The 12287-nt window shown below is 41.0% G+C and overlaps 5 protein-coding genes across 5 annotated transcripts; 2 read left to right on the top strand and 3 right to left on the bottom strand. All coding sequences in view use genetic code 12, as the record gives it.

Moving 5' to 3' along the window:
- Window positions 1-56: 56 nt before the first annotated feature.
- Window positions 57-428, bottom strand: RPA12 (DNA-directed RNA polymerase I core subunit; the record flags this gene model as incomplete). The annotated part of the gene is made up of 1 exon (XM_002615703.1): window positions 57-428. The coding sequence occupies one exon, from the start codon at window positions 426-428 to the stop codon at window positions 57-59; it is 372 nt and encodes a 123-aa protein (XP_002615749.1).
- Window positions 429-623: 195 nt separating this feature from the next.
- On the top strand, window positions 624-1541 carry UTP23 (rRNA-binding ribosome biosynthesis protein; the record flags this gene model as incomplete). Its single annotated transcript, XM_002615704.1, has 1 exon — window positions 624-1541. The coding sequence occupies one exon, from the start codon at window positions 624-626 to the stop codon at window positions 1539-1541; it is 918 nt and encodes a 305-aa protein (XP_002615750.1).
- Window positions 1542-1587: 46 nt separating this feature from the next.
- On the bottom strand, window positions 1588-4449 carry FOB63_003196 (uncharacterized protein; the record flags this gene model as incomplete). The annotated part of the gene is made up of 1 exon (XM_002615705.2): window positions 1588-4449. One exon carries the CDS (start codon window positions 4447-4449, stop codon window positions 1588-1590), a length of 2862 nt encoding a protein of 953 aa, XP_002615751.2.
- A 225-nt stretch (window positions 4450-4674) lies between these two features.
- Window positions 4675-7320, bottom strand: FOB63_003195 (protein kinase; the record flags this gene model as incomplete). Its single annotated transcript, XM_002615707.2, has 1 exon — window positions 4675-7320. The coding sequence occupies one exon, from the start codon at window positions 7318-7320 to the stop codon at window positions 4675-4677; it is 2646 nt and encodes an 881-aa protein (XP_002615753.1).
- Window positions 7321-8458: 1138 nt separating this feature from the next.
- On the top strand, window positions 8459-12268 carry PDS5 (Pds5p; the record flags this gene model as incomplete). Its single annotated transcript, XM_002615708.2, has 1 exon — window positions 8459-12268. The coding sequence occupies one exon, from the start codon at window positions 8459-8461 to the stop codon at window positions 12266-12268; it is 3810 nt and encodes a 1269-aa protein (XP_002615754.2).
- Between the last annotated feature and the right edge of the window lie 19 nt (window positions 12269-12287).

Genomic DNA, 12287 nt, shown 5'->3' with positions numbered 1-12287 from the left:
TTGATAATGCAAATTTTTCTATAGTACAGAGGAGAAATGACGGAGGCCCATCCAGTCTAGTTGTTTGTTCTGAAGCGATAGCCACACCCAGTACATGTATAAAACACTGTAGCACCTTCATCGGCAGATCTTAATTGTAAAGTATGGTATTGCATCTCCTCGTTTCCACACTTTGGACATTTTTCTTTGATAGTGGCTCCTTCCTCCAACTCATCGTTCTTCAAGGAAGTCTTGACAACAGATCTTTTCAATTTCAAAGACGATGGGAAAGCATCCTCAGAAGACTTTGTAACAACTTTCAAGTTGGCGAATTGAGAACTCTGGTACGATCTATGACATACGCCGCAATCCAACGTAGGTTTGGCGGTCACGGAATCCAATAAGTTACCGCAATCATTGCAGAAGATTAAAGAACCAACAACTGACATATTTCCTTAAGTGTTTATCTCTTATGGAGTGTGTCTCATCTCGAATATTGAGTTTTTTTCTCCCCGGTATATTGCCCACGACACCCCCGGAAGTGTCCGAAAAATGGATGCTCATCACATTTTACCCTCGTTTTTCGGAATACGACATAAGTCTTTTCACTACTATCAAACTCTTTTACCCACTGAAGAAGCATTATGAGACAAAAGAGAGCCAAGTCCTACAAGAAGCAAATGAACTTGTATTTGCACACCTTCAAGTTTAGAGAGCCTTTTCAAACGATCGTGGATGACGAGCTTGTTCTTACATGTGACAAGGCTTCTTTCGACTTGACTAAAGGTCTCAACCGAACTATTCAAGGTGAAACCAAGCCAATGATTACACAATGTTGCATGCAAGCGCTCTACTCAACAAACAACCAGAGAGCTATAGAAACTGCTAAGCAGTTTGAAAGACGTCGATGCAATCATCCTCCAAAAGATCCAAAACCGCCAGCTGAATGCATTGAATCTATCGTTAACATTGATGGCATCAATAAACACAGATACATTGTTGCAAGTCAGTCTATTGGCTTGAGAAAACGACTTCGAGGTGTGCCGGGTGTTCCCTTGATTTTTATGAACAGATCTGTTATGGTCATGGAACCAGCATCGTCTGCATCACAAAGAGCTGCTGCAATGCATGAAAATGCTAAACTTACTGCAGGCTTAAATGACTCCAAAGTTGGATATGTCGAGAAAGATGCTCCTGAAAACGAAACAGATGAGTCGAGAAAAAAGAAGAAGAGAAAGGGACCAAGCGAGCCTAACCCATTAAGCATCAAGAAAAAGAAGGCTGAACCAAAGCCAGAGCCTAAAGAACAAAAGAAGAAGAGATCTAGACGCCACAAAAAGGCTTCTGATGTAGAGAAGGCGCTGGACAATGAAAATGCAAATTACCTGGGACAAGAAAGTGCTGCTCAAAATGAAGAGAAGGTTTTAAACAAAGAGGAAGGAAACGAAATCACAAAAGTGAAGGACATTGAGAGTAGTGCTGATCAAAATGTTGAAACTACTGAGCCTGTGGTTAAGCATAACGAAATAGAACAAGAAGACTCACTGTCGTCGTCAAGCTGAAAACTGACTGCTTTATAAGACCTATAGAAGTGAATGATGCAAATTATTAACTTTCCACTTTTTGCTGTAAAACTTCAAAAGCGTTGTGTGAAGGTGCTGGTACTTGCTCGATTTGCTGGGTGACAGTAACGTTGGTCAGATCTGTTTTCAAGATGTAATCAGCTCCCTCGGTTACAAGACACATTTTGCAATCAAATGCTAATAACTTGTCCCTGAAAATCTTCTTGAATGTCTTCAGTAAAATGTATAGCCTATCTTCTTTTTCTTTATCCATCGCTTGATAGTCTTGATGATGAAAAACAAATGTGGATTCTTTGATCCATTGTAATTGCCAACTAGTCACTTCTGGATAAGATTTCAAAATATCCGAGATGCTGGCTTCTAGATCTTCTCTTTTGACCCCGAAGAATACATCACTTATGATGATGGCATTAAAAAGCGATTGCTCGATTTGAGCGGATTTGAGTTCTTCAAGCTGTTGGCGTTTACGTTCAGCATCGTCTTGTTTCTGAATAACTTCCATGATAGTGAGAGTTGGTGATGAGGTCAATTCGGTGATGCAGATAAAGACTGATCTAAGCGGTTCCTTGTCTTGTGACTCGCTGTATAACTTGTAAACTTCAGCCAACTCATGGATGAAGGTGCGTTGCGGTTTCGACATTGGTGGAAAGTGCAAACTCTTATTGGGTTTCAAGTTTGCAGCGACGGAATCCTGATAATCACTGACAAAGTTCCTGATCGTGGCCTCCATTTTCAGACACCACGCATTCTGTCTGCGGAAAACATTAAGTACAGATGCTGGATAAGAGTAATCATCTTCTTGTGAAGATACGTTGAATATCTTACTGAGTTCCTTTTCACGCTTGATCTGCGCACATTCCTCATCACAAGAGAAGAAAGAGCCTATTCTCGATTTCTCATTTTCATCAGCCCCACATACAACATTTTTGGTTAGTCTTCCACAAGAGCATGTAATGACAACTGGCGCCTTGCATTTTAAAGCATCACAGGAAGTCCCTTTACCACTGTGACATCTTGCTGCACACAAATGAGGGCAGTTCTTCCTGATTTTGTGACACTTGGATTGGCAATCTAAGATGTCAGCATGAATACCTCGAGTACAATCCTTATTGCAAGCCCTGTTGCAGGGATGTCCGCAAGATTTCTTTGCGTTACATATTTTGCCGCAAGAAACGCTTTGGACAGAACATAAGACATTCTTCAACTCCCTTTCTCCACAATTGCATGACTTCGATACGAGGTATGTACACTTTGGACAAGCGACGTCGTCTCCATGACAATTATGAATTTCAGGACGGTGGCCACAAGGAGTTTCTCTCGCACATTGTTCATGGCATTCAATCTTTGTGCCGCATCTCACAGGAGCTGGAATCACAGTCTTCCCACAGTGACATACAAGATCTTCGCTAGAGGATTCAAGACACTCTCCACAAGAACCACTGTGACAAAGTGCTTGACAGTGATGTTTCTCACACAGCTTGAGTAAGTTGCACGTTCTAGTGCAGATATGAATTGGTTCCATTGTTAATATCTGGTCCTCGAAATTTGCTCGTGTGCGGTTTCTGAAATGTTTTCTAGTTTCTCTCTCTCTTCTCAATGCCACTTGCTCAAATTCACAACACTCTTCTCTATGGGTGTGTCTTCTGCAACTTAGAGTGGCAGTGCATTTATGATGACATTTGGGACGGAATCCTTGTTGTAAAGCTTTGCAAGGAACTAAATATGAAGAATTTTCGCATGAACATTTTGTTTCGATGATATTGAAGCATTCACAAGGACCTTGATGACACTTAGCAAGACATGTGCAGCCGCACTTCAATAATTTGCCACAAACTTGATCACACTCGGGCATTGGATCTGTACAGTTCTTTCTATTGAGAGATTCCGCAGGAGTCTTTCCACAGTAACACGATGTGACATTTTTAGGTGCATACTTGCACTCGCGAGTTTTGGATGGTAATGGCTGGCAGTCGAGCTCTTCAAAATGCACACCACAGTCATAATATTCAATGCTGATATTGTTACAAGCAACACCCCCAACAAACAGCGAGTATCTCGCATCCTTCTCTTTGCAAATCTTTGGGACAATCTTCAGACATTGTACCGCGATATTCTCTTGTCCACAATAGCATCTAGTGTTGACAAGCTCTTTACAAATACCACAGAATCCCAGATGACATTTCCCTATTGGACACTTGTGACCCAATTCACAAACAGGAGTCTCGCATGGAGCATCGCAAAACCATCCAGTTTTGTATGGCGTTGCAAGACATGGTAATTGTCTCGTATGTTTTCCACAATGACATGGCATGACAGGGCCTAATGCTCCACAGGCTGGATGCTTTCCTGGATGACAAAGAGAGGAGCACGGGTGCACGCAATCGGGGTATTTGACATTACATGGGTTTCCACAACTGAATGGAATGAAACTGTCCGATGATGGGTTCGTTAGTCTCCCGCACCAGCAGGTGAATTTCGAGGGGAGCTTTGAGTGTTCGATATTACATGCGGGACATCGCCACTTTTTCCGCTCAGTAGTTGATGAACCTCGAATAGCCCAATCGCGAATACATTCGAGATCGTAGACTCTGTAACAGTTTTCACATGACCATATCTTAGAGTGGCGATCGATTTCACAGGTGCAAACCAAGCATATGTATGATCCTTCGTCTATTTCTTGCACAATGGTAACAGATAACGACTCGTCTGGAGTTTCTTCCTCGTCAGATTCTTCCGTACTCAGTAAAGAAAGAGTATCAGGTTCTTCATTATTTGTGTTTTTGTCCAAGGAACGTACGTCACTATCTATTGGAGATCCCTCAGTGGCAGCACCTGTAGCTTCTTGTGTATCTGGTATAGACGACGTTGTACTAGACGGTAGAGTCATTGCAATAAGAAATGAGAGTAATGATGGCAAATCGCAATTACATTTATTTTTTTCAAATCGCGCTAGGCAGATCATATGAATAGTTCCGAAACTTTGACAAAGATATTCCGTTACTCTTTTCTTCCTCAGGAAAAATCAAATGCTAAATTCATTAAACAATCGTAGTATTTAAGCGATACCTATAAACGAACATTATGTTGAGGCCACACTTTAAATTATGCAAAACTATCCTATTCGGACGCTTCGTCTCTTGAAAAAGTTCATCACTTTTCGAGCAGCACTAGCTTCTTTGCCATTAGCATAGACGCCATTACCACTGGAGCCTGACTTTCTTGATTGGGACGATTTATGTGAGGATGATGATTCGACCCTTTTCTGCTCTTTGTTGTTCACAGGGGTACCCACATTAATATCATTAGATGGTTCTAAAACTTTCCGTGATGGAGCTGAAGCCACATCGCTTGATGAGTTATTTGATGAGCCTCCATAGAATGACAAAATGCTGAATCGGTTACGCCGTTTTTGTTCCTTCTGGTCCTTGTGATCCTTGGAATCTTTCGATTCCCTGTTCTCTTTGTTTGTCTCGCCCCTCGAAACTACTTCTTGTGTTTTTCTTCTGTGATCTCTCATTTCGCTTCCGTCGAAAATCTTATGTTCCGATTCATTTGAGTCTTTATCAACTTTTTCAGATACTTTGACTACCATTTTCTCTTTCGGCGATTCTATAGGCAGTGCAAAAGTAGGCAGCTGGTCAATTTGGGGAGTGGTTTGAGGTGGTTGAAGATTCGTGTCCAACTTCGGAATTCTTTGTGGTTTTGACACATTATCTTCGGCGTATTGGCGAATAGGGCTGTGCAGTTCTGTCAACTCGAGAGCATCTATCTTGTCTTCCAAGTAGCTCAAAACTGAGTTTCTTTTGTTCTCATGCAAACTAAGATCAGAGGTCAAAACGCCATTAACGTTTATCGGGGTTACAACTGAATCTCGCCTATTTGCATTTCTCGATTTTGTTGTGACAGTAGTCTGAGAACCAGGACTTCCATGTACAGCTCTTTCATACATCGAAGAAATAATATCATCACTCTTAGTAGGAGAGCCGGAAATGAACTGAGGAACGGAAAAATTAATCGGCAGACCAATCTTAACGTAATCAAAGAAATTTGAAGAGGATCCATTTCCTAGAGACATAAGTGATGTCATCGAACCTGGATGATAAGACGTAGGTCTAGGTTTCTTGTGTGATTGAGGTAACTTCGCTGTGTCCTTAGGGGGTTCGTTGAACTTGCTTCTGACCACAGCTGGATTAATTTGTACACCCTTGCTATCTGGTGGTGTCGGACTTTCAACAATGGTGGAGATTGTTCCGGTGTAGGTTGTCGAACGGGGTATTTGAGAGGGAGAAAAGCTCGGGGGTGTATCATGAGTACTTTCATTCTCCACAGAGTTCTGTGCCTTCCGTTCGTGTTCTGACACCATTGCCTTTAGTGCAATGCTGGCAGTCGGATAGGTGCCAGACATTGACGCAGACTTTGAATGACCTCTAGCATAACCTAACTGGCTCAGTTTCACAGGAGAACCGCTTTCAGTAGAAGTTTTGGAAACATTGGATGACACAGTTGATGTTGAATTACCCATAATGGATGATGCAGAAGCTGCCAAATTTGTATCACTTGAGTTTGTTAGAGCAACAACATTAGCAAGAGATGATGAGGTTGTAGGGTTCGAATAAATGATGTTGGAGTTGGAGGTGTATGATCTGCCATTAGTATTCTTATTGGAACCCATCATCAAGGCTGACGAATTGGTGGTTTCATTGAACATTGAAAAACGCTTGTACTTGTTTCCCTTGTTCATTGATTGTGCCACCGACCATTTCTCCCGATCTTCCGTGTGGACTTTATCCCATTCTGGTTGTCTGATGGACAAAAGATTAGCATGAGGAGCTAGCCATGGGTGATTTCTGATTTCATCAACTCCTATTCTTTTCTCTGGATTGGAAACAATGATCTTTCTTAGTAAATCTCTTGCAAGAGGAGAGACATATTCAGGAAACGTAAGGGGAGTGTTGCAAATATAGTGATATAGTTTTACTATGTCAGCACCATCTTCATTCTCGCTGTCATCATCAAATGGGAGGTATCCTGCAAGCATGGCATATAAGATAACTCCCAACGACCAAATGTCCACTTTCCGTCCAGAATAAGGGCTTTGTGTGAGAACCAATTCTGGTGCAGCATAACACGGAGAACCGCATGAAGTTTTCATCAAGTCATTCTTGTCCTTATTGTACGAATTAACAAAGCCAAAGTCAGAGATTATAATATTTCTGTGTTTGTCCAACAATAAATTCTCTAACTTTAAATCTCTGTGTATTAACCCCTTGGAATGCATGTAGTCGACTCCACTAACCAACTGTGCAAAAAGTTTTTTGGCCACATTTTCCTTAAGGTACTTGTGTTGTAGAATGTAATCAAAGAGCTCTCCCCCCGATGCGTACTCTAAAACGATGCCAATATACTTGCCACTTTTCAAAACTTCAACAAGATTGACAATGTTAGGATGATTGAGTAGGCGGAGAGAGTTTATTTCACGGTGTATTTTGATTTCAGACTCAGAGTCCTTGACAATAGTGTCACGCTTTATTAACTTGATTGCCACTTGGCTAGGGTGTTTGCCATCTTTGCGCCAGCCCAATTTGACTTTCCCAAACTCGCCTTCACCCAAAGTTGATCCTAAGATGTAAGCGCCAAACCTAACTTCTCGGTGAACACGCTTACTGGTAGCAGATGAAACAGCGGGGGATGTAACTGGGACCAGCGTGTTGGAAGGGTGTTGCTGATAATTCATCAGTTCAACTGTTGTAGATGTCATGATGGAAGGAATGTGTGTCGAAAGGGTGCCAATAAATTTTTTTTAAGGAGAAGAAAGCAAATTATGAATTTTTGCCACTAGCAAAATGGGCCGCACAGTCCCTGGATAGTTTGACTCAGTTACGAGGTGCTCTGGCTCGTCTTGAGAAGGGGATATATAGATGCGCTCCAATCGGCGTTTATGCTTCTGAAGGAATTCTAAACTTTAGAACAGTTAAGAAACCGAGTGGGTGACTGGTTAAAACTTCTCTTCTATGGCCAAATACGTTTTGAAGCAAGGTGTTGAAAAGAAGGAGAAGGAGGTGGCGATATGGTTTTTGACTTGAGGAGGATTCATGAGCTTTTTTCCGCGTGCTTTGAGTCTTTCTTGTTTGTTGTGGAAACTCCCCGATGTGGTAGACTCGCTGCACAATGCGCAATATGTGCAGGCATTGACGATGAGTGATAACTCAACTAGTATATTCTGTGTTTCAGCCCCGCACTTTTTTCGATACTGAAGACTGCAATTGAGCATGCTGGTTCCAGAGTTGTTAATCATCGGGAATTGTGGAAATGATATCTAAATACAGAAATAAGTGGGGTTGCAAGTTCTCACAATTGATTACATCGTTACTTCATCTCCATGTTCTATTTACGCGAAACGCTTTGCACAGGAAGTTTCACACGAGTATCTGGTGGATCGATTGTGTGCCGAAAAACGTTCTCAGAACTCTTGGTCCAGGGACAAAGGGGTTATGTAAACTTCCCCTTATGCAGATTTTTTATCTATGTTTACAAGTTCCAGATTGGTTTCATCAATTAATATGGTAGCCTCAAACAGTAAAAAGGTCTTAGACTGGTACGCGACTCTTCCAAAAAATAATCATTTGACGGAAACGCACGAAAAACATGAACTGATACCAGCCGTATATGAAAAAAAATAAAAAGTTTATACAATTAATTAATAAATTTATAATAAATCTTGTTTTGTAAACAGACATAGGAGCAAACAGTTTTCATGAGCTGAAACTAACTCACACGTTTGCGTTTCGAGATGTTTCAAAATGTCGAACATGCTGATGCTTGTAGACTACTTTTTGTAAGCGCGCGTATTATGATACGCGTTTCCTCACATACGTTACCCTCATCTTTCATCACCAATGGTTTCCCGATCATCGCATTTAACGCTGGGCGAAATGCAAATGCTGATAATTTCAACAGTCAAAAACCCAATATCAACGAAAGAGCTCCTTGCTCGTCTTCTGAAATTGGCGGACATTCTATCTGCTGTTGACCAGAACACCGTTTCCCCCGACTCGTACAATCAGATCGCTCATGACTTGGCAAACAAAAAGCTCTTGAAGCATCAGAACATCGGAGTACAAGCTTTTGCATGTTGTGCAATTGCTGACATTTTGCGTATATATGCTCCTGATGCGCCGTATACTCCAGAGGAACTCTCGTCTATATTCACTGCCTTCTTCAACCAGTTTTCCCATCTATGGGATGAAGGAAACGCATTCTTTTTGCAGCAGAGCTATCTCCTCAAGAGGCTTGTCGAAGTCAGGTCCATAATATTAGTTGCGGACTTGCCTGATTCCCTGCGTTTAATTTCGTCATTATTCAAAACAATGTATCAACTCGCTTCCAAAGGTTTTCCAGCGAAACTTGAACCTATTGCAGCAGATATGTTGTCTGAAGTTATTGCAGAGACAGAAAGTATTCCACAAGACGTCGTTTCACTCATCCTTAAGAGACTTACAGTCCCATCACAATCTGGTTTAACCGGGTCGTTATCCAATATTTCGAACTCGGGATTTGCCTTTTCTTTAGCTGTGTGTGAAGTTAATGTAGACAAGTTATCAAGGCTGATAGCGCAACTCTTTTCAGAAATGTTGGATGAAAGTGCAACGTCTACCGAATCAGGTGAAGTTAACTATGAAGCTTCCTACAAAACCTTGGAGAAAATTCACACTTGGTCCGTTCAAATTTGGCGAAATGCTCCAGATCTATTAGGATCCGTCATGGGACTAATCAATGACGAATTGAATTCAGATTCAGAAAAGATTCGTATTTTGGCTACTAGCACAATCGGCGAGATGATAGCCAGCTCATCCATGGGGTTTGTTGACAGTAATGTTGCTCACTTTATTAATAAGCATAGAAACACATGGAATTCCTGGCTCAAGAAAAATTCAGATTCATCTTACGCTGTGAGAGCAAAATGGGCTGAACAGGTTTCCTTCGTTATTTGTTCCCCGTCTGTGACATCTGATATGGCCAACGAACTTTGTAACGGTCTCACCAAATGTCTTCGGGATACGCACGAAAAAGTCAGGCTTGATGCTTGTAAAGCTGTCGAGAAGCTCCCATTCCATGTATTTACGAGCAGGGTATGTAACCACGAAGTCTTGACAACTTTACTACAACTTGTGAGGGAGAAAAATACCGATGTTCGCAATAAAGCTATCAAATTAACGTCAAATATTTATGATGAGTACTCCAAACAGGCGGCAAAGGATGAGATAACTGATTTTGGAAACTTGAACAGTGAGGAAATAACAGCGCTAGGGCGAATAATCTTGCACGACATCCCCAACACACTTCTAAAATTGAACTACATCAATGACAAGTCAGTCAATATCTCTGTGGATATCGCCCTTTTCGAACACTTGATCCCGTTTGAAAACAATGCGCTGTCCAGAGCAGATAGACTCTGCAACTTTTATGAAGTTTTAGACGAAAGGTCGAAAGCTGTTTTTCTGGCAACAATAACGCGCCAAACAAAGTTTTCGGAAGCTTTTCATCAATTTGTGAAAATTTCTGAGCAGCTCACGTCGCTGAAATTGGATGATGAAAACACGGAAGAAGTTTTGCTTCAAAAACTCGACAAAATCATTACTTGGTTTACAGTAAGCCTTCCTCCTACGCTCAATACCGTTGATTGTCTCGAGCGTTTTATTCACTTGAAAAATGCTCGGTTCAACAATCTACTCGCGAACTGCGTGCTGCCCGACTCCGATTACAAAACTGTGAAAAACTCCCTTAAAGAGTTATTGACAAGCTTAGGAGACCCTAAGATCTTGAGAATTTCTGATGATAGACTTCCAGTGAGCACGACAGATATGATAGCGAATATGAAAATATTGCTTTACAGGGCCTCCAACGTATTTTGCAATAAATCAAATGTGAGTGAGTTATTAAAACTTTCCTGTGAACCACAAAATACAAATCACAAGGTTTCAAATGAGTTGATAAAAATGTTTTCATCAATTTCACCGGAGGTTTTCAAGAATCACGTTCATGCGGTTTCAGATATCATTTTAAACAAAAAAACAGAAGTGGATATTTCATTTTTGCAATCATTTCATCATTTGCTCAAGAGATTCCCAGATAAGTTTCCGGAAGACTCTAGACTAAGAGAACAATTGCAAGATTTAGCCTTGAATGGAAGTCCTCTTCAGGCTAAATATGCGGTGAAAATTAGCGGATTCTCAGCAGATAAGAAACTCATTATTTCCAATATTATAGAAAAGATCATGCCATTGGATATAAATCATGCGGCATTCACCACAAGGTTGTCGTCTGTGGCAGAAATCTACCTCATTGACCATCACCCTTTAGATCAGTATTCCACTGCGATCAATTCACTAATTGCGGATGACATTTTACGCTGCAACAGAATGAGTGAAAATGATTACAAAACATACGCTTCTGAAAGCTGGGTTTCTGATGAGCATTTGTACGAAACTAGAAATCACCTATTATTGGAAAAGCTTTTGGCTTTGCGACTCATTTCTAACAGAATTAGAGCGATTGCTGAATCAAATAGCCTGAGTATCCTAGTTGACAAGCCATTGCGACTTTTAATAACTATTGTTTCCAATAGTGGGGAAATTGTGAAATCAAGTCAAGGCTTCCCTCCTACACCTATTCCTTTCCAACAGAGGCTTCGTCTTTTTGCAGGGACTTCGTTATTAAAATTGGCAAAGTTGCCTCGATTGGATTTGGTAATCAACTTTAGTGTAATCGCTAAACTTGAGAGGCTAATAATCGATGATTGCAAAAATGTTCGTGAACGATTTTTGAAGTCATTACAGAAATACTTGTCGAGGAATGCCATTTCTGAAAGGTTCTTACATTTAGTCTTTTTAGTGGGCCATGATCCTGATACGTCTCTCAAAAATAACGTGTTGACGTGGGTACGCTCTCTTCACAGCAGATACGAATCCAAATCTGAAACTACATTTGAGAGAGTGCTCGTCCGTTTAATTCATTCCATTTCTCATGATGAACGATTTGAAAAGTCGATATCGGTTCATGATGAGATACAAATGAATGTGGAGAAAGCGTATATATACTGCCTGAGTTTCTTGTCATTTTATTTGGAAGGAATCGCAAAAGAGAAGAATGTGTCACTACTTTATTATTTTGCGAGCCGAGTCAAGCAATACAGAGATTCGCAAGTGAACCAAGAGCTTTATCGGCTTGAAAATGTCCCTGATCAAGCCATGAATTTGTATCGGGTAGCCGAGCTTTGTCAGTTAATGATCAAAGAACTCGCAGATTCTAAGAACTGGAATTTGCAAACTTACCCAGGGAAAATGCAGTTACCCTCTGATATTTTCTCACCCATTGGGGATTATCAAGAAGCGCAACGTACAATCTCCAAGATATATATTCCAGATGAAGTACAAGTTGCTTTGCTTCAACATCTCCGGAAAATTATGGGAAGTCACTACACAAAACGTTCAGCATCAGTCAGGAAAGCAACTGCGAAAAAACCCAGAATAAATAATGGAAAAAGGAAGCAAGTAAGGAGAAAACAGCCCCTTGGAGGTGCAACGGATAATGAAAAGGATGATGTACCGGTCCCCATAAGACGAAGCAAGAGAGCCACAACAAAAGTTCAGTACCAAGAGTCAAGTGATCTTTCGTCAGAAGAGGAAGAAATTCCAGGTGAGATATAGTCAGAATAATGGTTCATAT

The sequence above is a fragment of the Clavispora lusitaniae genome, assembly GCF_014636115.1.
Source record: "Clavispora lusitaniae strain FDAARGOS_655 chromosome Unknown tig00000105_pilon, whole genome shotgun sequence".
NCBI classification, from domain to species: Eukaryota; Fungi; Ascomycota; class Pichiomycetes; order Serinales; family Metschnikowiaceae; genus Clavispora; species Clavispora lusitaniae.
Note: the sequence above shows the minus strand (reverse complement) of the source record. Positions and strands in the feature narration are given on the sequence as shown.